The sequence below is a fragment of the Argiope bruennichi genome, chromosome 4 (genome assembly GCF_947563725.1).
Source record: "Argiope bruennichi chromosome 4, qqArgBrue1.1, whole genome shotgun sequence".
NCBI classification, from domain to species: Eukaryota; Metazoa; Arthropoda; class Arachnida; order Araneae; family Araneidae; genus Argiope; species Argiope bruennichi.
Genome location: NC_079154.1, coordinates 124,156,912 through 124,182,074, shown reverse-complemented (window position 1 = coordinate 124,182,074; position 25,163 = coordinate 124,156,912). Strand labels below are relative to the sequence as shown.

The following is a 25,163-nucleotide window of genomic DNA, read 5'->3' as shown; positions in this document are numbered from 1 at the left end:
TAATTCCAAAGATAAGTAAACCTATTGCGTTAGTTAAAAACTTTGTGAAAATCCTGGAATAATTGTGATTATTAATGAAAAAGGAAAAACATGTAAAAATTTGCAGTCTGCTGAAAAAAGATTTCTAATAGCTAATATTCTTTCTGTGATAAAGCAACTAGAATTCTAAAAATTGGAATAAATAGAAAATTGTTTTAATATGTATTTTTTTTTTCTCTTGATAAACTTGGGATCAGCTCTGTTTTAGTCACGTGATTTTCGAGTTTTTTTAGCTATCTAGAACTTACTCACCGTCCGATTTTTGAAAAATCAGTTATGCTATGTAAATAATTTTATAAAGCTTTTTATACAAATAAATATTTTGAATTATGATTAATTCGTATAGTTGCAACTGAAATAGCATAATAGTAAATGATCATAATATTTAAGATGAAAACAATAAAGAAACTATTGAATTCGAAGTAAAATAAAATGTAACAAATACTACCTTTTTTTACCTATTGTACTAAAGATTTGAATAAGAAGACTTCGTAATTACATCTTCTATTCTTTATAATAAATTAAAACCATTAAATTGGGTGTGAGAAAAATTAATATGATAACTTCACTACAAATGAAATTGTTTATCCTTATAAAAAAAAAAATTCTAATGTGAAACAAGTAATATATAAAAATAAATTAAGTCAATTCCTTCTTAGGTCAACAAAAAAAATTTATTTTAGTTACTTTTTATTAAATAATTACAATTAATATAAATATGTATATACATATGAAAGAATTACAATATTAAGTGGCAAAATAGAGCTTGGCGACAAACGTAGCAACCATTTGGCGACATGGCATCGGATTTGGCGACCACATAGAAATTACTGGACACATTTAATTAATTAATTAATATTTAAAAAAAACTGTATTAACATCAAGTGTCATCGACTGCAAGTTTTAAAAAATGTATTTGAACTTGAGTGGATGAATAAAAAGTATTTTATTAACAATTGAAAATGAAACAAGATATATAGAGAGAGAATGTGATCTAATAGTAGGAATTGAAAAAAGTGAAGCTAAAAAGAGAACACTAATATTGAATTTTTTAACATAAAATTTGAGCATTAAAAATAAATTCCCATAATCTTTTAATAAAATGTATATAAAGAACAACGAATAGAAATGGAATTTAGTGAGTTTATAATTCAGTTTATCGTTCAGTGCGTTCTTATAAAAACCCATGTTATGCATTATCAATGTTTAAAATGATGTTGCAATTTCATGTTGTAATCATAAATATTATATATAAGAGAATTACCAAGAGATGAACAATACAGCAAAATATAAATCTCCTACTACTGTCTGATCTTCTGTCATACAATGAGATGTAATTGGCCATTTAAAAGAAGGATTTTGTTTATTTTATAGAAATAAGTTTATAAGTTGGGATCCATCTAAATAATCACATCAATATTAACCCTCTAGCTGCTTATGCCACGGTTTCTGCTAGTTGGCAGTCAGTCCTTTTTTCTATTGCATCCCACGTTTTTCGCAGTTTAAAGTATTTATTTTTACGATTTCAGATTTTGATTATATATTATTATCGTGTAACATATAGTATCAGTTGACTTTGTTTGAAAAATATTTGAATTTATTTGCAAACAGGGCATCTAAATAGAGATTTCAAAAAATTACGCATTCAGATGTTTAAACTGATAATACGAATTTCTCATCGTATTTCAAACTCCAGAACTCATCTTGCAATCAGATTCCTGACCTATCTAATTGTTTAAGTTGTTAAAGTTAATCAATTTTCACATCGACATCTTAAAGCACAAATGTTAAGAGAGCACAAAGCACAAAGAGTTAGCTTCCAGAAACTTGCTCTCAAATTCTCTAAAAAATTGTATTATGTATTATTAACCATATGCTACTGGCAAACAATAGTTACGAAAGAACCTGTTAGAATGCTTTTTTTTGGGGGGGGGAGCATTTTATCGCTAAGATGTGATTAATAAATAAAACCGAATTTGTCTTTTTAGCGCTTCTTTTTTCTGTCAGATTAAAACTAAATCTTGACACAAGTCTTCAATTGCAGTCACAAAGACACAGGCCAAATTTCATATATCTAGTTACGACTTTGGGTTTTAGAATTATAGTGTTTATATATTTGTAAAAGTACAGACGATCCATCCTTGACGGTTTGATGCATATCTACGTCTTAGATGCAAACTGTGTACCAGTTTTTATCGTGTTAACTTACATTCGGACAGTTAGAATGACAAATTTCTTTTGAATATATTCCGTTCATTCTTTGACAGAAATCTATAAGGTTAGTGTTAAGTCGAGTATTTCATCAGTCTAGTTCAAAACGTTTTTGAGTTATTTTGATCACAGATAGACAAACGGACTGATATAAATGCAGAATCCCAAAATTACGTTTTTCGGATTTAGAGAGGTCTGAAACATGGCGATTCGTCGAAATCTCGCGTTCGAATTTTTTGGCAATTACAATATTTTTTTTGTATACTCCGCAAATGAGAAAGTAATAATGGCTGCATCTCAATAAAAAAAATCCAAGTATTTTAAAAATCCATCTTATATCTCTAAAGCATTAGATGATAAAACCTCAGTAATTTAAATATCGTCTTGAACTTGAATCAAATGAAATATTTTTCTGTCAAGCATCTTTTTATTTTTTTGGATAAAAAGTATGTTTAGAAAAATTATTGCAATCGTTGATTGGTTGGTTAGTTGGTTAGGGTTTCTGGCGCAAGAGCCACATCTGGCCATACTGAGCCAAGCAAATGGTAAAATCATAGACCAAACTAATGTTTGGTTTGGTTATATTAATGTCCCGTTTGAAGCAACACTAGGGCTATTTTGGGACGGACCTCGTAATTTTGAACTACGGTCAGATGACGAGGACGACACCTGAGCTGGCATCCCCCTCTCCACACCATACCACACCAGCGGGAGGAATAGACCAAACTATAAAAATAGGCATAAAATATAAAAGAAAAAGGTATAAATATACAAATGCAGAAAATAAAAGTTCCAGTATTACAAGGTTAATAAATTTAAATGAAACAGTGGTGCGAAAAACACGTTACAATAAAGCGATGTAGAAGTCAAATATGAACGGTAGTTAAAAGTATTAAATACAAGTGTAAAAGCCAATGGCTTTTAAAAAATTTTAAATGTTTGGATGGAATTTCTCACTCACCAAGTCTTGTAAAGTTAATGACGATGACTTAAAAAAGTGTAAAAGTGAAGAATTAAAAGATGGACATTCGATTAAAATATGATTGATGGTAAAATCCACACGACATGTAAGGCACTTTCGAGCCGTCTCACCAAAAATGAGATGCTTATACGTGTAGCGAGTATGCCCCATAGGGAGGCGTGTCAATTTGACATCAACCTATCGTATAGGGTGAACAGACCACAAATCAGTCCTGGGTTGTATTGAATACAATTTGTTGTGGATCTTCAGATCCCATGATTGAATAATTGGCTGATTGATTGAATTTATTGATTGCAACCGTTGAAATATAAATCTTTGTATTATAAACTTCTTTCACGCCGATAAAACTTTTTTTTTCTGTTAGTTCGTCCATCTGGGATCACGGTAAGTCAAATAAATGATAAAAAGTGTATGTTCATTCCACAAAAAGTTTAAGTATCGAATGAATAAAAAAAAAGGAGAAATTGCATCGTTCATTTCGATCATGTGCATATGAAAAGAATAAAAAAATAATACAAGTTAGATAAATGAAATTTACAATATAGTTTTATAACTAGAATTGCAAGTCTGTATTAAATTTTGGACAAAATGTGTCTAAGGGATTGACCGTCTGTTCACGTGTAAACGATCACAGTTAAGGAATACAATAAAATATAATATATGTTCTCGTAAACAAAGTTGTAGGTGACTGTACTTTCACCAATTGTTCAGTGAGAAGATCTCCCTTTTTCACTGCTCTCTGACGCACGAAGGAATCGTAATATGCGAAATCGAGTAAGTAACACCTCTCCGCTTTGTTTTAGGAATAATAGCAGTTGTGCTTCTTTCTTTTCTGAGCCCCGTCTACTTTTCCCTATGTTGTTAACTTTAGCTTTTTTTCTAATATTTCTTGGTTAGCACTCTTTCTGTAAATTGCATTACGCAGAACTCATTCAAAACGTTCTCACTGTGAGACGTAGAACTACCAAATTTGACATATTAGTTGTTACTTCTTTGGTAGTTAATTGTCTCTAGTAAATGTATTAATTGATTAGTATGTTTTAATGACTCAAAAAATAAATAAATTACTTTCTTGAAGTTAAAATGTTATAAAATCCACTTTTACACGACATAAGCCTCTGACTGCCGATTTTTTTAAATCAATATTTACATGCAACATTAGCAAACAGGTTAAAATAATTTTTAAATGAAGTGAATTGTTAAATTCTATATTTATTATCGTATATATTATATCATAGAATTGCTATATCGTGGAACATTTGCTATTAGAGATTTGAATTATTCATGTTAACAAGCATGAATAATTCAAATCTCTAATAGTAAAAGATAAACGTATTAAACAGCGGAAAATACGCAGAAAATAGATACCTACCGGCGGGATAAGCAGTTGGACGATTAAAGAAAGAAATTAGCCTTTTGTGATACAATTTTATTCCCTTGAATTTTTTTTCTTTTATTTCATAATTTTTTTAAACAATTCGTTTCTTATTTTTTAAGTTTTTAAATTTTTATTGTTATTATGAAATTTAAAGCAATTTTATTGCTTTATCAAATCTCTCACTCGAAGGGTATTACCAATGTTACCGTTATGATTTTTAAAAAAATTGCTACCTTTTGGCACTCATTTTAGAGAAAAATTTCTATTTTCGCTTTTTTTACACACTAATGTTCTTGCACGAGCATTCTTTATATAAATTGCATGACATGACTTCATTATGACTAGAATATAATAGCTGCTACCATCAAATCCTAAGAAGACGAGATAAACTAATAAAATTCAAAACGTTGCTCTGCTATGATGTGTCGATCTTAATGCTCGATTTTTTTACTTTCTCATGCATATGCAGAAAGAGAAAGTACTCTGATCTTTAAAAAAAATTCCGACTGAAGATTTTCACGCTTTAGACCACCCTGAATACAAAAAGCATATATTTGGAATTTTGTGCGTCTGTCTGGGAAACACTGTACCTCAAAAATGACTTTGAGCTAGACGGATGAAATTTGCCATATGGACTTCTGGCCAAATTTATAGATTTCTATCATTATCAAGTGGAATCCATTCAGAAAAATTCTACTTGTCTGGCTGTACGAATCTAAGCTAACACGATAATAAGAAATCGAAGGGAGCTAAGTGGATGAATTTGATACACAAATTTAACATCTAAAATGTAAATATGTATTTAATCAAGAAATTCCGAGCTGTCCTATATCATTAAAAGGCGACACGACAGGCTTCCTGAACAGAAATCCTTCCAGTATATGAGCACATATAAATATATATCTATCTCAGCTCACATATATCATTGTATGTGAAATGTAGACACGTATGAAATTTGGTACCAAATCCACAAGGAGGTTTGTTTATTTGTCGGTCTATACTTTTGTAAACTCTATAATTCAGAAATGCAATGACTTAAAGATATGAAAGTTGGAACCTCACGATTAAATTTTGATTTCAGTTGGGTGGGAAAAATACATCCAAAATACATATTCGGTTTTCTGGTTTTGTGTATTAACTGCATACTAATAATCCTCACCGAAATCGTAAAAGGTAACAATTTAATAAGCTTTTTCATAGCCCTTTTTCGTCGATCCCATGCAGTTGATAATAAACAAATACATTTAAGTGAATATACGAAAAAGTTTCTGTCCCTCTAGTTTTCAGAAAACGTGTACTCAAATTTTTAAAATAGATTTGACTAAAATAGGACGAAACATCTTTAAGAACGAAAAGTTTCTAGAAAACCTTAAGATTCTGTGAAAAAGGTAAATTATATCATGTAAACACTTTGTCTAACATGGTTCAAAAGGGTTAAAGTTGAGAAATGTTTTCTTTCCATGCTCTTCTCTTTTCAAGGAATCTTGTGCTTTCGCTCCGTTGTGTTAGCGTTGATCGATGGACTGCTTCCTTTCTTGTCTGGCGCAAGTCTTCTTGTCAGGTTTATTCAGACCCTAGAACAGATAATTCCCAAAAATAACGTCAAATCTGCGAATTGAAATAAAGTCTACAATATATTGATATAATTTGTCTATTCTCTTATAGTATCGTATCAAAATATAACTAACCAGAATTGAAATGCAAACGCCCGATTGGATTTCATTTATTGCATTCTAATTCATCTGTTCCATATGAGATTTATGTCAAAATAATTTAGGAAATATTCAATGAAATTCGACAAAAAAAAATCGCAATTTTTGCAAACTTTCGGTTAATTTGTAAGTTTTGAATGCTGTTATCTTAATCTACAGATTTAACTTAGATTTCAGACTATAGCAAATTTATTCAAATTTAAATTTTTTCAGTGATCTCAAACGTTTAAGAAATATTTTTAAATAGTTTAGAAAAAGTTAAAAAAAAAGTTTTAATGTTTTCCCCTCTCCAGGTGACTCTTTGCCACGTATAAGATACCTAATTAGTATATTTAAAAATCAAAACTATCTTATCTTTTGAGCCGCAAACTTTTTATTTTCCTGAGAATTTATTGAATTACAGATTGGAAACTTTTCAGTTATTATAAAATTTTAAATATAAGGCCAAATGCGTTAAAATAAATTTGCGTTTCAAAGTGTATTGGGCCAACTTATGCAAGAAAATTCTAAACTAGTGGGAACGGCCTCACTAAAACTTTTTCGCATGCATAAATAAATTTCTGCAATGAATGTATTTGTGAATTTTTAATCGTATGGTGAGCAATAGTTACGACAGAGCGTACTAACATGCGATTTGGTGAGGATTAATTGCTGGATTTCTGAAGGATTAAAATAAAAATTTAACACATAACTGCAATTGTAGTTTCAAAATCATGCACTAAATTTCATATATTTATTTAAATCATTTGTTTTTGAGTTTAGTTTAATCGCATACATTGTTATGGAAGTACAAACCAAAATACACAGGTACCGTCGTTATCACTAATGGTGATTTGCTCATATTATAAAATGCATTATTAGAATGCAGCATCAAATGAATGCAGATGAGTGATAAAATGAAAACGAACACGTGTGAAATAATAATATTTAGGAGTAGAAATGATTTAAAGGGAATGATAACTCTTTACTTGAATCACATGTTGTATGCTGCCTTGCATAGATGCTTAGAGGTCATGGATGACATTTAAGAGAACATGGAATCATTTCTCTTACATCTAGTTTCGAGGGAGTGACTGGGGGAATAATCCTAGCAGAAGTTTAAACTTCAGATATCCCCACTAAGGTTCAATAACTTTAAGTTCCAAAGACCACATAAACCAGCCGAAATGCCATATTCTTTGAACCATGCTTCAACATCCAGCAATATAAATGGGAGTATTGTCCCTGCGATAGAGCGGTCACTCTGGAAATAAATTCTGAACCATAGAATGGACATGATACTCCAAAATGCATCGTTTGATTCTCCATTAGAATGATTTATACGTTAAGACTGAGCCAAGATATCGCACCTCGTACCCTCACGGTCCCTAGAATAAACGTTTCTGTCCTTTATAGACATGCCCACTAGTTTGAAATGGGGTAAATCTTGATTTATTAGACGATATTATTTGTTGTCATTGTTGTATAATGAACCGCGGCCAATTCTACATGTTTGGCATTACTTTTCTTACATCATATACACCCGAATTCAGATATATGTGACGATAATCATGTTTAGCAGTTTCAATGGTCTTAGAACGCCAAGGTTTGATCTATAGCAGTGACAGCAGTTTATTGACAGCAAATTAAAATATCATCAACAAGTTATGAATTACCACTCTGCCATTGATTTTCATAAAATTAAATCCCCTTTCGATTGCTTGGATAATTCGATGGCTGGAAGATGATCCTTCACTGGGTATGTTATCTAGCGATCTGATTGCTTACTGTTTCACAACAATATGCATTTCAACTCTTGTCTATAATGGTCCATCTATTTTATTCTTGGTCCACTTTTTCTCTTTGAAGAAATCATCTTACCATATAAGGTATCTGCTGGTACATATTGTTCTCCTTGCGTACCTTAGAGGCTGTTCTCATTCCAAATGCTCTAATCAGGTGTGCAGTTATTGCAGGCAACACTTATAATTGTTGAGAAACTAATAGCCTGTGGCATTAGCTAAATGACAAACTTCTGCTTAACATATCGTGGCTGTAGTATTTATGTAAAAATGTTGCATATTCTTCCATATATATTCGGGGTTTTTTTCTATTCACACTCGATGTTTTCTGAAAAAAAGATCTTGAATATCTGTGATAAACATGCTTATGTTTTCAGAAATTACGGAAATCTACCATTTCTCATCTCATCCGTTAAAAAAGTTTTTAAAAATTCCATTTTTCTTAATTTAATTAATTGTTTCAATGCGATACTACTTCAGAATTCCCTAGTTACTAGAAGTTTATAATTTTAGTTAATATTTGTAAATAATTGAATACATAAATGGGATATTTTATTGAAATTTTATAAATAATGCATTATTTAATATCAAAGGCTGCAATAGAAAATAGATTAATACTCAGAATTAAATATCATAGAGGAACATAAAATTTACTTTCTGTCACATTTTCATCCAATATAGCATATTGATAGAAATTAATGTAAATTGCTTATTGCTAATACTGTATTTATGAAACTTGAAACTGATTAAATTGACCGAAAATATTGATAATACTCAAATTTCCGACTTTATTTGAACTTTGTTGGTGATATAATTAAACTTTCCAAAATGTAAAACTGTTACAGAAAAAGAAAGATAACCTTATATTCATTTCCGAAATTTCATTTTCTAAAGACTGGATTTTGTTTACGTTGCTCTTTTTATAAACTTGTGCTACAATGTGTCTGAAGATATTTTAACAGTGTTAAATACCGTTCACTTTGAAAGAGTGTCACTTTCTGGTTTAGATCATTTCTGCAATTTGATTCGACTTCCTGTTTTAAAAAAGGAAATGGAATATAAGAATTGGCAACTTCTTTTTTTAGTTTCAACAAGCACGGGCTTTCAATCATTCACCCTTAATCATTTGTGGCATTCAAAAAAAGATTTAAATCGAAAACAAATATTACCGTAGAAGAATTGAATACTTCTGCTTGAATACTTGTCCCGTAATAACCGTTGTCTTGTGACTGAGCCGTCACAACAAGGGTGTGATACACAACGGTTGACATCACAGTCATCCATTGCGGTCTGTTTTTTCTTTCACCCGGACCACATTTTTTAAACTGCTACTTAACGCCTGTATATGATTCATAACAATAGGTGCGCCCGGAAGGATCTCGTCTCAATGCCAGTGATTTAGTTTCTAATTAAATAAAAGCGTAAATATTGCGAATTCAGACATCTGGGATAGTTGGGTCAGTTCCAAACTTCGAATATTTGTTTCCTAATTTAGCGTCTCGGTACTTTACGTAGTAGTAAATAACTCATACTAAAAAATAAATAATTGTTTTGTTTTTGTTTTTACTTTCTCGTACTCGTGATATAGTAAAAGTATAGTAATGGTAAAAAAAAAATCGAACTCGAAATTTGACGAATTTCTATTTCTAAACATCCATGAGTTCGAAAAACACATTTTTTTGGAAAATGTCTGTCTGTCTATCACCAAATTTGCAGATTTCTATCAAATTTGTGTAAAATCTGTTAAGAGGAAATCCATCTGTCCGGCTGTTCGAATATAAGTTTATACAATAACTAGAAAACGAAGATAGTAAGATAGGTTGGATTCGGTACACAGATTTAATATCTATAGTGTAAACACAATTTTGGGTCAAATACAACAAGGAGTTGATTGTCTGTCGGTCTGTACTTTCAGAAACATTAAATGCGATAGTTCAAACACGTAATGACTTAAATATATCAAATTTTTTTCAAAATCTTTGTTTATTTCATTCCATCGAGAAAAACGTCTAATGCATTAATTCGATTTTCGGATACTATTAAACGCATGCCAGAGATTTATAGCCAAAAGGCTCCCCAAATATGACAAGATGGAGTCAGTAAAAGTGCTAAATTCGCGCCAATTTCGGAACTATTGTACGCCGGTGCCATGCAAAGCATTCTCTGACATGGCAGGCTTATTAGAGAGTATGTGAAAAAAAATTTTGGTGAGGTTGCATTTTTAGATCCTGCTAAAACTGCATTAAATTAAAATTAATTCTCTTTTCCTACTTTCGCTGTATATATATTTAAAGTGACCAAACAAACATCGCCGAATATTCGGAACACCTTGTTTTTTTTTTATTTAGGAATATCCTATTTATTTTTCAAAAAAATTATCCTGATTTGAAAAAAAGTATCTCATATTGAAATTAACTTTCCTGAATTGCCTCAGGTATATTTATTTCTTAATAATTCCTATTAAAGAAATGGCTAAATTTAATTTTTTTTTTTTTAATTTGGCTATTGAAATTTTTTCTTTTCTTATAAAAGGAGTAGCAACGCATGAGTCAGCGCACTAACTTAAAATGTATGTAATATTTTAACAAGTTTAAATCGTGACAGACGTGCTAGAAAAAGAGAGATCTTTCGTAAAATAAGGACTTTTGAATAATGTAGATTATAGCTGTAGAAAAAATATTTCTTTCTGCAAGCAAATCTCATAAAACTAACCGCCTTTTGCTGCCGGCCTCTTCGCCTTGATTATTGACTTTTTAAGCTATTAAGTGATTCATATATAATGCACATATATATTTATTTTAATTCACCTTATAAATTGATACGACAAAAATACATAATTTCAAATGAATCATTGTACTGAAAATTAAAAAGTATATATATATTATGAATTAAAAACGGAAGTGAGACTCCTTCGGTGTTAGTGAGTAAGGTATAGCTCAGTATAGTAAGTTTGGTGTAGGTGTAATTGGTAAAAGCACGTAATTGAATATTTTGATGGATGAGTTGAAAATTCATCAAAATATTTAAAAATCCTTGTATCAAATCAATCGTGTATCAAATTGGACTTAAAAAACATTATTAAATTTAAAGGAAAAATTGTACGAAAACTAGATTGGTATCATTAAAATTTTTTGAGATTTTTAAGACAAGACCATTTTGGAAGATAATTGTTTTGGAAGATATGAACATCGATTTCCATAGTTAAGTCAAAGCGATTACCCATGTGACGCTGTTTAAGTCTACTTTTGCACTTTATTGAACACCTTCTATAGGAACTTTATTTTTTTATTTCTTTTATATCTTCTTTCCTCTGACTGAATGGATATTTTGGTAACACGGCAAACATCACCATTACAATTGGTAATAATATTTTCCATCTCCATTAATTACTTAAACGAAGCGTCGAATTCATTGCAGATGTTAAAACGTTCGATTCTGAAATTCGTACAATGGTTTGTTTACATTAGACTGTTGCCATTCAACAATAAGTAATAAAAGCGATTTCTGTTCCACGTGTATTAGCGTTTTAAATGTACAGATATTTTGACATAACAAATGCAAATTAAGTATAAACATCATAATCAAATTTCTCTATCTTGGTCGTTATGTTTTTGAATACATTTGATACATGAGAGCATTCGTAAAAACATGGGCAGATAGACATAGAAGTAATTTCAAAAAAATTTATTTTCCTAACTCGGCGGTACCGAAAATATCGAAATTAATCAAAATCATGGCAGATTCTGATGAATTCATGTGTCCGTGTTCATTGTATATATAAGTCGTATCCAAAAAGAAAATGTTTTGCATATAAATATAACAAGCAATTTTTTTTAGCTGCCCGCTTGTGATCATCTTTTGTTCATATAAATGGTACAAGAATTCTATCAATCCGGTTACTAAAGCGGATACCATCTGAACAAAAACGCTCTCACTTGAGCTCTTTTTGTTACTGATGACACTGCATGGTAATATCATCACGTAAGCACACGACAAAAAAAAAAGTGTTATTCTTTTCATCTTTTTATAACTGGCAGCGCGGGAAAATAATGACGTCCGATTCCTTTGTTTCAGTTGCAGCGCCTTGTGGTGAGCGGGGACCTGCCATGTTCGAAGGAGGAGGCCGCCCTGCTGGCAGGGATCCAATTGAGAATAGAGGAAACATGGCCTTCGGCGGGGAAAGAAGCCGACCAGAGGCTCAAGCTGCGCCCTATCACGGAAGATGCGAAGGTAAGAGATTCACATAATAAGTTCTTGTGTGCAGATATTCGTATTTCAAATCAGTGGAATATTTTCCTCTCGACTTTCAAACAATTCCACAAAAGTAATTGTTTGTTTTAAGTTCTTGTTGTAGTAAACAAAATTGAATATGTATTTGGATCTTAATCGATTCTTCATTTATTATGACTAAAATTTGATGTAGGTGTACAATTTCGGTGACAAAGCCATGTACAGAATTATGTACCTTGTTGCTTCTTTAATCAAGTGCCTTGTTGCATTCTCAATATTCTTCTCTATTGACTTGATCCAAATTTTGTTAGAAATTAATTGTGGAAATCTTCCTTCCAAAATTTTACGCTTTAATTTTTCATATTCACTTTAATCGACTGCTTTCAGAAATTAATGCTGGTGTACAATTTTGGTGGCAAAGTCGTGTACAGAATTATGTACCTTGTTGCATTTTTAACATTCTTCACCATTGAATTGATCCAAATTTTGGACGTCTTCCTTCCAAAATTATACATTTTAATCCTTACGTCTTCCATTTAATCGATTACGTTCAAAAATTAATGCTGGTGTACAATTTTGGTGGCAAAGTCGTGTACAGAATTATTTATCTTGTTGCATCTTTAATCAAGTACCTAGTTGCATTTTTAACATTCTTCTCTATTGAATTGATCCAAATTGTGTTAGAAATCTATAATTTTGGACGTCTTCCTTCCAGAATTACACGTCTTAGTTGTAATTTCTTCCCTTTAATCGATTCCATTCAGAAATTGATGCTCATGTACAGTTTTGGTGGCAAAGCCATAAGAAAGAATTATGTACAGTTGCCAACAAAAATAATAGGACGCCACTGTAACTTTGCTATTTATTATCGCATCTTCACAAAATTAGTGTAGATGGAAATGGTTCAAGAGAATAGGTTTGTTTAAATATGCATATTGATTAACCTGTTCTAATTAATATCGTTGGTTAATTAGTACCTAAAGATTTTCCTCGTTACGCCGACCAACATTTTTCGCTCAATTTATTACTTGTCATGAAATAGTCATCAAAAAAAATTTGTAAGCTTCTGGAGAAAATTGGACAGATAAAATTTTGAAAAATAGATTCCGAAAACTATTATATATTTCTCAATTTTTTTAATTCATTTAAAGAACATAATTTTTTTACAAATGTGTATATCTTTAACACTTTTTGAAATATTTACAAAAAAAAACTGCTAAATCTGCACTGTAAATTGTTAACACTCTTCACGTTGTAACGTCTGTAGATGGACTATATATTATTTCTAATTTTATTTCTAATTGTTTCTCAATTTACTCTTCGTGTGTATGAATTTTGACTATTATTATAGAATCAACTATGGATAATTTCCTGATCAGGTGATTTTTATATAAAATGGACTTTTTTTGAATCAAAATTATGTATATTCAATCTGTTTATATAAAAAAAATGTGAAGAATGTTAACAAGGAGTTCGTATTAGAATAAAATGTACTAATGTTACTGGATTGTGATTTTTTTATTAATTATTTATATTTTATTATCTTTCTTTCTAAGATTTAAGGATCAATGACTAATTGTGCAAATAATGCATATTTATGAATTTTTGCTTACACTTTGAGCAACAGTCCTATAGTTTAAATATTTTTGATTTCGTTTAACATAAGGACCTTAAATTACGGCGATAAAAACTGCCTTATTGCCAGTTTTTCTATCTAAATAAATTTGCTCTCTCGTGTAGTTTCCAACCAATTTTATGAGGATGCAATAATAAATAACAAAGTTGCAGAGTGTACCATTATTTTTGTCAGCGATTGCACCTCGTTGAATTTTTTTAATTAAATACCTTGTTATATTTTTAGCATTTTTCTGTTATAAGCATGTAAATGCGCTCCAGATTTCACATGCCAAGACTTCTATTAATTCATTTAGACAACAGAGTCGAAAAGAAACAGAAATATGTTTCTACATATTTTTGAAATTTTTAGCTCTGAAATTATTAATTTCGAACCTTAAACTGGCTACTCCGACCCGCTGGAAGACGCATGGAAAAACGGAATGATCGGACCGCCGCAACAGCAACGCTGGTGGGAACTGTGGTTAAATCCTAAGGGCCAGCGCCGGCCACGGCATAACCCTTTCCTTGGGAAGTACGTCCCGTCTTCGATGAGAGGAGCCAGACTCACACCTTTTTCTGTACCCTCCTGAACCCCGAGAACCAATCACCATGCCGATAACTTCTCATCCTCAATTACGAAGTGCCCCCTGGAGGGATTATTAATCTCTAATACCAAAAATGAAAATTTGCTAAAATCCGAATTTCGATTCCTTTCCCTCCTTTAACTCTTTCTAAGGCCGTGGGAAGTATGCTTCCCACCAAATTTATCCATCTTTGTATGAAATTATGTAGGTTGGCATAAATTCAGAGAAATTTTTTAGAAAGACAGAAACTTAAATGCTTCAGTTCTGTATCTCACACAAAATGATGTGTCTTGATTTGTTACTTAATTATCAATTGACCAAATTAATTAATTAATAAAATTAAATTTATCTAATAAGCTAAATGAATCCCTTTTCTTATTTCAAGCCTAAAAATACTTTAACATAATATGACTAGAAAAAAAATGGCCCTTTAAAGGGTTAAATGGGTAATTTTGTGCAAAGAATAATTATCACAATCACAGTTTTGAAAAGAGCTTTAATGTGCTTGGTGGAGATATTGAATATGTACAAAGATGCACACATCTTTTTCACCCGTGTGAGTTTAGCTGAAAGTCAGTTATCAAATTCATTTTTATCATAGTTCAGCTGTAAGAGCTTAAGAACTTACTATTGGATAAATAGCACTGAATAAATGATGAACTTTCAATTGCCACACATTTTGCAAAGATTATCGTAAAAAAAAAATACTCTTTTCTTTTCGAAACTAACTTTAATTGTATTCTTCCATATATCCAAAAATCACGTTTGGCAATTTCATTTTTCTGTCACATAATTTGAGTTGCTAATAAACAAGTGTAGGAATGGTGTACAAGTAAACCATATTGAGCAATTTGCATACAAAAATCTGTTTGCAGTGTGGAACATTATGCATGAGGGGAACATCAACGAAGTTTAATATTAAAATAAGGTTCACATTTGAAATGATTTTTTTTTGGATATTTTGTTTCGCCATTTTGCCGAAAAGCGAAAATACCTGCATTAATTTTCCTCAATGTCTAAAACGATGATCCGATTCCATTAGTTTAATTGCATTATTGCGCATTAGATGCTGTTTGTAAACAAAATAGTGGTAACAGTCGCTAGAACTTGATCCTTCTATAGATATCTACCCATTTCATCAAGAGGCTAGGATAGCTATAATGGCATTGAGGTAGAAAAAGCACTTTCCTTAAGTAATAGGACATTAATGAATGCCATGTGTAATTATTAAAATAAATACTTTGCGACCCATGACTTCGCCAATATGCGGAAGATGTGCAGAAAAAAAATGTGAAAATTGAGCAGGTTCACTTTGAATACTACAGTAATTTAAGTAATCGTAAGAGTCCCGGTTGGTGTCACCGTCTGAATATCTCTAGAAAACAGCAAACGGCTCTCCCTCTCTCTCGTTTTTTAAGTGGACACACCAAATCCCTCACCTTCCAACACGGACGAAGGATCTTTGCTGAATGTTCTTGGTGCAAGACAGATCAAGCCTCCACCAATCATATTCTTCAATGTTTAAATTTTACGATTTTTGAGATTTTAAGGGATTTATTGTTTTTGGACTTTTTAGAGATCTTTGGTTTCATGGAGGTGGTATAGCGCAGTGATCCAGTACCGCAATTACTGGAAATATAAATTTTTCTTAAAAGCTATTTTAAGCATCTTTGAATTTATAGTACTTTTAGATTTAGTTATTTTATTAGCATATTTTTTGGAAATTCTTAAATTAGAGTTCAAAACGGAAACAAAATATTTATATTTCCCATTATCTAAATTATGATTCCAATTCTGCACTCTTTTGAACTTAAAATTATCAAACTATATTTTCAAAGCTTTTTACGTAATTCATATTTTGTTACAACTTTGTTGCTCTTGTAATAAATTGATAGTTCACCATATAATTAAAAATTAACATTTTTTTTTCTTTGAGTAAAGTAAAAGCATTTGAAATAAAAATTATATATTCTTATTTTTTTGTTTAATATTCAAATTATAATGAATAGTTTTAAATAACATATTTCTTGAGGTCAATAATCAACACTTAGAAAAATTATAAAAGTAATGGAAAACTGACTCGGAGAAAGAATGCTGTTGTGAGAGTGCTGCGATAAATTCAAATAAAAACTCTTTCTGTTAGAATATACAATGGACTATTTATATTGAATAAAGAATGATTTCACAGAAAATCAGTTCATGTTTGTTTACATTTCTAGAGTTTATGATAACACTTCTGTTGTTCAAAGATCTGGTACAATTTATATGTTGTATAATTTCACATGTTTGTTTAAATGGAATTTGTTTTGCTGACCTATGCATGGTTGATTTAAGACTTTTAAAGTGGATTCATCCTCCATCAGATCCCATGTTTGTTTATTTGCTTGTTTTTTTCAAATAGCTTGAATATATTTTCATTCCTCCTTAGAAATTGGCAATGACTTTTACTTTTTTTAAAATTAAAATCTTCTTTATAATTAAAGAAGATTTATTATTACTTTATTTTAAATTAAAATCTTCTTAATTTAATTATAAATCTTCTAGAAATGAGGATTAGTAAAGTTTTGACTTCAATCACTCCTTGCCAAAATCGCGAGTTCGCAAATTGAACAGACTAACTCTATGGCAAAGGATACCGACGTTCTCTGATTGGTTTAAGCCTTGGCATCTTTTTGGCAATGTTTTACACTCAAAAAGGTGTAGTTTTCGCTTATTTGGCTCAAACTTTGTACCTTTCATTAGTTTTATGGCAGATACGAGTGAATATCAACACGACCTAATTTTTATTAATATAATTGTTTTTCTCTAAATATTACTAGTAATACTACTAATACTAATTATTAATAATAATAATAAATATTACTAATAATACTAGTAATACAAGTAACTAATGTTGTTTATGCACAGAAGTATAAAAACTAAATGAAAGTAATTACTCAACATATGATGCAGCAATTAAATAATTCTTATTTTTCTATGAATTTCGTGCCTTTATTAGATAATTTATGCAGTCATTGAAACTTGTTGCTGAACGTTTGTGACTTTCCCATCAAATACATATGGGGAGATGATTACTTAATGCCCAAAACGCATAAATATGTAAGCTTTAACAGAAAATGTGATTTCGTAGCTAATTTTTTTAGTTATATCATAATAATATTAAGAAAAAACACACAAAAAAATATTTTTAATAAATTGTAATTTTTATATTTCTTGAATTTAGGTTTCAGGATTTCATCTTTTCTGCTGTATATGTGTTCCAGATTAATATTACATGTAAACCTTAAAAAAATAGGGGGGGGGATAAATTCACAAATTTTATTTATTTTTATAAAAATATATTTCGATATAGCATCTTTTTGGCAAAACATTGCCAAAAAGATGCCAAAGCTTAAACCAATCAGAGCACGTCGGTATCCTTTTCCATAGACTTAGTCTGTACAATTTGCGAACTCGCGCCAAAATCTAGCTCTGATCTCTCGGATCGCATTATCCACAGTCGCTATCACTTTTTCTCTTCCTTTTCCTTTTTTTTTTTTTTCCTTTAAACTTCATATACAGTTTTAAGTTGTGTAAAATTGCACGTGGTTAATACAAAATTAATTGAATGTCAGAATTTCCTTTACAAATTACGAATGACTGTAACAATAGGTGCAATTATAAGTAGCACGATTTTTCTACTTTCACAATAACCTCTGACAAATACAATCTTTCTGTGATACCGTTTTCCAAGAAATCTGGAATGTGCTTTTGCAACATTATGAAAATAAAATAATACGTACAGAAATAAATATATTTTAACAATTTAAAAGTTTGAAGTTGCCTAATATGAAGCACACAATAGCCCCATCTAACAAAAGTTTGAAAGCATTTAATTAGACTTCAAAAGCAAGGATCTGAAAGCACCACGTCGCAAAGTCATAAATGCGTTGCTAACAAATATTTACTGAAATATTTTATCGGATTCAACAGAATTTACTACTTACAAACTTTCTTTGTTTTAACGGAATAATAAATAATTGCTATAGCAGGTGTCATAAACCATGTTTATGAGGACGAATTTTATAGTTTATTTATAAATTTTGATGGCAGAAATTCTAGACGAATTACAACATGTCTCATAAATGCAGGAGTATATTTCAATAAGAGGAACACTTCTTCGGCGCCCGACTAATGAAACGGGCAAACTTTCTGTTTTCTAATGAGGAATATATTTTGTCTGATTGATGCTAACATCCTATTTGATGGTCGGTTCAAATATAACTGTAAGATATGCGACTATAACTTTTAATAACCTACTATATATTCTATCTATATACTTAGTTCAACAAAAATTAGCTTAAAGTTAGTTTAGTTGAGACGATCAGGTGAAATATATGGGTAAAATATTTTGAATTCTTATATATTTTAAATTACTATGATTTATTTAAATTCTGTAATCAATTTTTAACTCCCTTCCTGGTGTGTTTGAGTTTCAAAATTTTATTCAGTTGTATATTCTTGATGACGATACACTATTTTAATGTATTTAAAACTAAATATTCATTTGATTAATTCAAGTTAAATTCTTAACGAACGCACCATTTAAAATGGAATTTACGAGAAATTGATTTCAAAAGTTAATAATATTAATAAATTATAAATTAAAATCAATAATAAATATTAAAAATGCTTTATTAGTTTACTAAAAGAAATATGTTTAACTATTTAAAAGACCTTTTTTTTCTAATCCTGGTATATTAAATTATTTTTAGGATGGAGATTAGCTATTCATTTAGCTTGTTAGTTAAATTTTATCTGATTCTCAATAAATTTGGTTAATTAATAATTAAATAATGAATCAAGAAATACCGTTTTGTGGGAGATAAGGAACTGAAGCACCTAAGTTTCTGCCTTTACGAAAAATGTGTCAGAACTTAATGCCAACGTGCATAAATTCGTACAAAGATTGATGAATTTGTTGTGAAGCATACTTCCCACGATCCTAGAAAGGGTTAAAAACCGTCCTTAAGAAAATTTTACTGATTATTTTATACATAATTGATATCTATCCAAAAAAATTTAAACAATGCCCATTATCGTAATAATATAATAATGTAACCTAAATGGAAAATCATAAAATGTTAATATTGCTTCATGGATAGAAAAATTATCTATTATTTAGCCCAAATTTGAATACTTTTCTTCGTCTGGCTTTGTTCAACTGGATGTAATTTTTAGTCATACAATCGTGAATTTTCGTTAGTGCAATAATTTTTGTTCTCTCTTTCCCTTCCAGGAGACGACATCTGAGAGCCAGGACGAGAAGTCTGGCTTCAACAATGCCGTATCCAAGAGCACCGCCATCCTTCGCAACTGGATGAGCTCCAACGGCAGCAAAGACAACAACGTCCTGGAGGACTGCGTTGCTCCCATGTACCGCACCACCAAGAATATGGGGAAAGCCATCAAGGTGAGCTGCTCCCAGAGTTGTTCCATTGATGAAGGCGTCATCCAGAAAGAAAATGCTTTAACGTTTGCATATTTTACAGGACCAGAAAAGAAAACTTTTCCATTCTCGAGTGTACGAAAACGAACTACACCTGAAAAAGCTGTACATACAAAACTGTAAAAGGTTACCTGCTTATGGCTGCAGAGTTTACCAAGTCAAAGAAAGGACCAAGAAAAAGGTTAGTTGATGCGTTTTATTTTAACACTTAATCTCTTATCGGCTTATCTTTCATTTGTCTTTTTTAATTCTTCTTTATGTAATTAAATATTTCTGATCGAGAAGTTGTTCAGAATTATTACAGATGGGAAGATGTTGTTATTTTTATATATTTCTATATTTCATTCTCATTTCTTCTTAATATCTTTGCAAATAAACTATTAAAAAATAGATTTTAAAAGGATGAGTGAAGTAGTTGAGGCTAAAGTAAGCTTTGGCATGATATTGTTTATAGATTTAATATTATGTGCGAATTGAATCAAACGTGATGTGTAAATCATTCAAAACTTTTAAGAGTAAACTATAGAGTTAGCAAACTGGGAAAAATAGCTACTTTTGTAGCTGTAATTGTAAAATTTAAATTATATTTTTAATTAAAAAGCAATCTGAACATCAAATGTTCTTCGATAACTTCGAAGAATATAATGCCCCCAAAATTATTTTTACATCACTTAAAAAAAATTTTAAAAATGCCTTTTTATTGATACTAATTTTATTTCCATGTTACTTTTTTTCTAATTTTTATAAACTTTTCAGTTTATTTTAAACATATTTCACAACAATTTTTCTCATTGTTTGAATTACTGCATTTGTACATACGAACATTATTATATATGTTTTTAATGCGATATTTGCTATATAATAAAAAGTACATTCTAAAAATAGTATTAAGTTCGAATAATCAAGTCAAAAACAATATAATTCTACGATTCTCGACTGGGGGTTCGAGTCTCCTTTAATTTTTTAATAATAATATTTCTTTATAAGGCAAGTGATTTCATTTCGTAAATGCTGTTCAGAAATCTAGAGGAAAGTATATCAATTAACTTCTTTTTCTCTTAATTAAATATTTTTCTTATTTATGTTAAGTAAAAATAATTTTTATGTGATATGTATAGAATATTATGTAATAAAATGGAAAGCTTGCAGCGTCAGATGTACACATGATTTTGTAATGGAAAATATATTTCGCATCTTGTCAACTTAGCTTATCAAATGACCAAATTCTGCATTCTACCTTACCATTGATTGCCATTCAGTCAACAATGTGCTCAAAGTCAGTTGATTCTTATGAACATTTCATAAACCTTTAAAGTTTATTTCAAAAAAGTTTACTTTCGGTAGAGGGTTTCAAGACAATATTCTTATTGCAGTTATAAAATTTCTACACCATTTAAACTCTTAAAGTCTTGCAGACCATTTGGACAATGTAAGAAACATACCAAACGAATTCCAAATCATTATTTTTAATCTCATTTTCATTCTTGGAGTGAAATTATTCTAATTTCTTGAAGGTGAACCGTCTTCTGGGTATCGGCGTGGAGAAATGCGTGCTGCTGGACAGCAAGAGTCTCCTGCTAACCAAGAGCCAGTTCACATCGGACTTAGAACAATGGCGCACAGGAGGCGGTCGTTCCCACGATCAGATTGTCCTGGAATTCCGTGGTACCAAGTGGTCCTTCATCGCCACCTCCCCAGGATCCCTCAGGTCCATCAGCACCGAACTCTGGGAGGTAATGCAAGACCTCAACGCACACTTCCTCGATGATCACCTCATAGCATCCCGCCAGGACATCGATAATGGTACGTGTCATCATTTCTGAGTAGAATTTTTACATTAACTAGCAGAAGCAGTGACTGGAGCAGACGTAATTGATTTTTCCATTATCTTCAAAATTGTAATAAACAAAATGCGAATTAAAATACTGTAGAAAGGTCTCATGGTACAGAGTATAATACAGAGAAACACTTTTTTGTCGAAAACAACAGAGCTTTGTTAATGTAGGGCTGATGATTGTATAAAATTGATTGAACGTTTTGGGAAAATCTGTGACTATCTGTGATTTTTTCAGTAAAAATCTTTTTATCATGCTTCACAAGTTACCTTCCACTAATTATACATTATTTACGTCATGTAAATATCAAAACTCTTTCATCTATTTTTTCTTCATCAAAACCAAATTAATGTGGCATTTAGACTTCAATTAATATTTCTAATTTAGATTACGATAATACCTGAGCATGCGTTCTCCTCCAAATTTTCTCTCCACATCTGTCGAAACAGAATAAAGCTTCAACAAAAATTATAATAATAATACGCAAAGCCTGAATTTTTTACCATTTACTCTATTTTCGAAATTTTGCCTTTATTAGAAGGATTCTCTACAACTTTTAACTATTCCTTAAATTTCACATAACTGTGTATAGGCGAATATATGCACTCTTTCGTCATTTTCTTTCTATGCAATTTGCTTAGAAGCTTGTTCGATCATCTTCTCGTAATTTTTCTCATTTTCTATTATATTTTTAGTAGTTTTTATCATTATTAACGAAAAGAGGAGTAAAATATTTACTTCAATATTCTGCATTCTATGAAAGAAAACGTAATAATTTATAAATTTATATTGCTTCTCCTACTTTTTATTGTAAGATCCGAAGCGATCTTTCATTGAGACTTTGAGCCATTACTTTGAACTGGCGTCTTCATTTTGCCTCTAAATTCTCAGATATTTAATCGTAACCGTGTGACTTAACCGCAACTGCTTATTTGAGCAGAGTCTATATGCTTGTCTTGAGTGTGCTGCGTATATTAGGCAATGTATGGTACTGTTTATAGCGGTATAAGAAGCACTTTAGGTGTATTCCAGTCTATAAAGTGGTAATGTTGAAACTGAAGATATGTTCTAAAAGTGTTCGTCCTAATAAATTTTATTTTTATTGTATTCCCTCCATGATATTGCTGGATAAAGCTATCATTCTTTGAAATTTCAAGGGTAATAAAATTATAACCTATCATCATCTAGCAATTTTTTCATAACCAGAACCTTAGCCAAACTTACTATCTCAAAATAAGATTTGTTAAACCGTTCTGGATCCAAATATATTAAATCTAATACGTATCCTTGACCAGCTTTCTTTCTAACTTTATCAACAAAATCTCTGTTTGTTCTTTTCAGAAATTCGCAAATCTCTAGTCCAGAAACAAGGTCTGGAAAGATCCACCGTGTACAAAAGAGAGCTGGAATCTCTACAAAATATTCTGCATTTCCCCGAGGTTGTAGCACTCCAACTCACCGAGGTGGAATACGATTTGTTCTTCAAGGTGGCCCCCATCCATTACGTTCGACAAGTGACCCTCCATCTAAGCAGAGATGGAATTAACGAGAACGCTGTCAAATCTCTAGTCAAACGATTCCAAGAGGTAATGATCGTAATGTTTGAACTTAAATTATTGTTTGGAGTTGGGGCATTTTTACGAAAAAAAAAATGATAATTTTTTTTTTCTCATGAAGCAATTTGAAGGATGTCATGATATCGTGATTTAAATAATTAGACAAATTATTTTCCTTGTTGAATTGTAATTTATTCATTTCTTCTAACTTAAAAATTCGTGTAATATATCAATCTTAAATATTAATTATATGGCAGGAATTAGACTTTTTGTAGACAATTGATATAATAATTTTAGACTAATCTATCTTGTATCACAGAAGCATGAAACATTTTTTTTATTATTTATAAAGAACTTTTAAACTTTTACATGGTTGTTACACCTCATATCTAGTTTTGCTTGGATTTCAAAATATTTTGCACGGTTTTATACAGATTGTAATAGATATGTAGTTCATGATTAATAAAGGTTACGTACTACGATTGGGATAATTCGAAATTATACGATTAAAAACTTTTTAGCAGTTTATATTTGTGGAAGATTGTATGAGAAGTTTCTATATCTGAAAAACTGTATTATAAACTGAAAGTTAAACCAATTTAGAGCAGAAGTGTTTAGCAGTAACAAGATATTTCTGGTGAATGCAGCCCGTTATCTAAGATTTTTTTTATCACAGAAAATATTATTGTATTCATTAATGGTTTCTTTTTTTTTCCAAAGAAAAAAAAATTTCATATGAAGAAAGCTTATAGGTAGATATGTATATAGTGTTTGCTTTTTCAAAAATTTAAAAAGAAAAAAATGATAGTTATAATCGAATACGATTTAAACAAAAATTGCCCTTAGCAAAACATTAATCTTATGGCATGAATCTGCTCTACTATTGAATATATTTTGGCTTAATAGTTCATTGACGTTTCTGGAAGTAACTATAGTTCGTTTTCCATAATATCAACAACAGATGATAATTTAAGAATTCTAAAGAGAGAGTGAAAATAAAAAATTCAAATGAATAATTTGATTATTTTAACAACTAAAACTAATATTTTAATTTATTAATTACAAATTGAATTTTTTCTGAATTTAAATGGTTTAATTTTCCCGATAATTTAAATATATATTTTTTTCTTTTCTACTAAACTTTCAAAGTTCTTCAGTTTTATTAATTAGTCCATTGTGACTAGTCATGTAATGTGATTTATATTTACTTTGAGGGAAAAATTATTATTGTGATTATATTGTAGCACTTCAGTCGCATGCGCACTCTAACTAGTTTATTTTATAATTTGAAAAATCAGCTTTTTATCTGCTTAATCGAATCCTATTAATGTCAATAACTTAACATAATTAGCATTTCGGAATATTTGCGTGATATCAAAATAGTATTCAAGTGAAAGTTTAACATTAGAGCCATTAAAAGTTTAAACAGAAGAATAATGTGCGAATTTATCGCTAAAATAAATTTCTCTCTTCGTAGATCAGCTCTTGGGTAACACACATCATCGTCTCCCAACCTACGCATGAGGATCGAAAAGCCGTCCTCTCATGCATATTAAGAATTGCCACCACCTGTTGGAATCTCAACAACTTTAACACCGCCATGGAAATCCTTGCAGGACTCAAGTACGTATCCATATCTCTGTGTAGGTTGAAAGTCATGGCAACGTGCAAATTGTAACGTATTAAAAATTAACAGAAAATAAATTCACGATTCAAAATTAATTCATGCGAATTTTTTTTCTTTGTCTGT

General features: G+C 30.6%; 1 protein-coding gene across 2 annotated transcripts in view; it reads left to right on the top strand.

The window, feature by feature from the left end:
* LOC129965402 (1-phosphatidylinositol 4,5-bisphosphate phosphodiesterase epsilon-1-like) overlaps nucleotides 1-25,163 on the top strand; it is a 365,955-nt gene that overhangs the window by 284,796 nt on the left and 55,996 nt on the right. For both annotated transcript variants that reach the window (XM_056079248.1, XM_056079249.1), the window contains exons 14-19: nucleotides 12,178-12,333; nucleotides 19,813-19,986; nucleotides 20,066-20,203; nucleotides 21,537-21,825; nucleotides 23,199-23,443; nucleotides 24,891-25,036. In XM_056079248.1, the coding sequence (XP_055935223.1) occupies nucleotides 12,178-12,333; nucleotides 19,813-19,986; nucleotides 20,066-20,203; nucleotides 21,537-21,825; nucleotides 23,199-23,443; nucleotides 24,891-25,036 (1,148 nt within the window). The remainder of the gene's footprint in view (nucleotides 1-12,177; nucleotides 12,334-19,812; nucleotides 19,987-20,065; nucleotides 20,204-21,536; nucleotides 21,826-23,198; nucleotides 23,444-24,890; nucleotides 25,037-25,163) is intronic.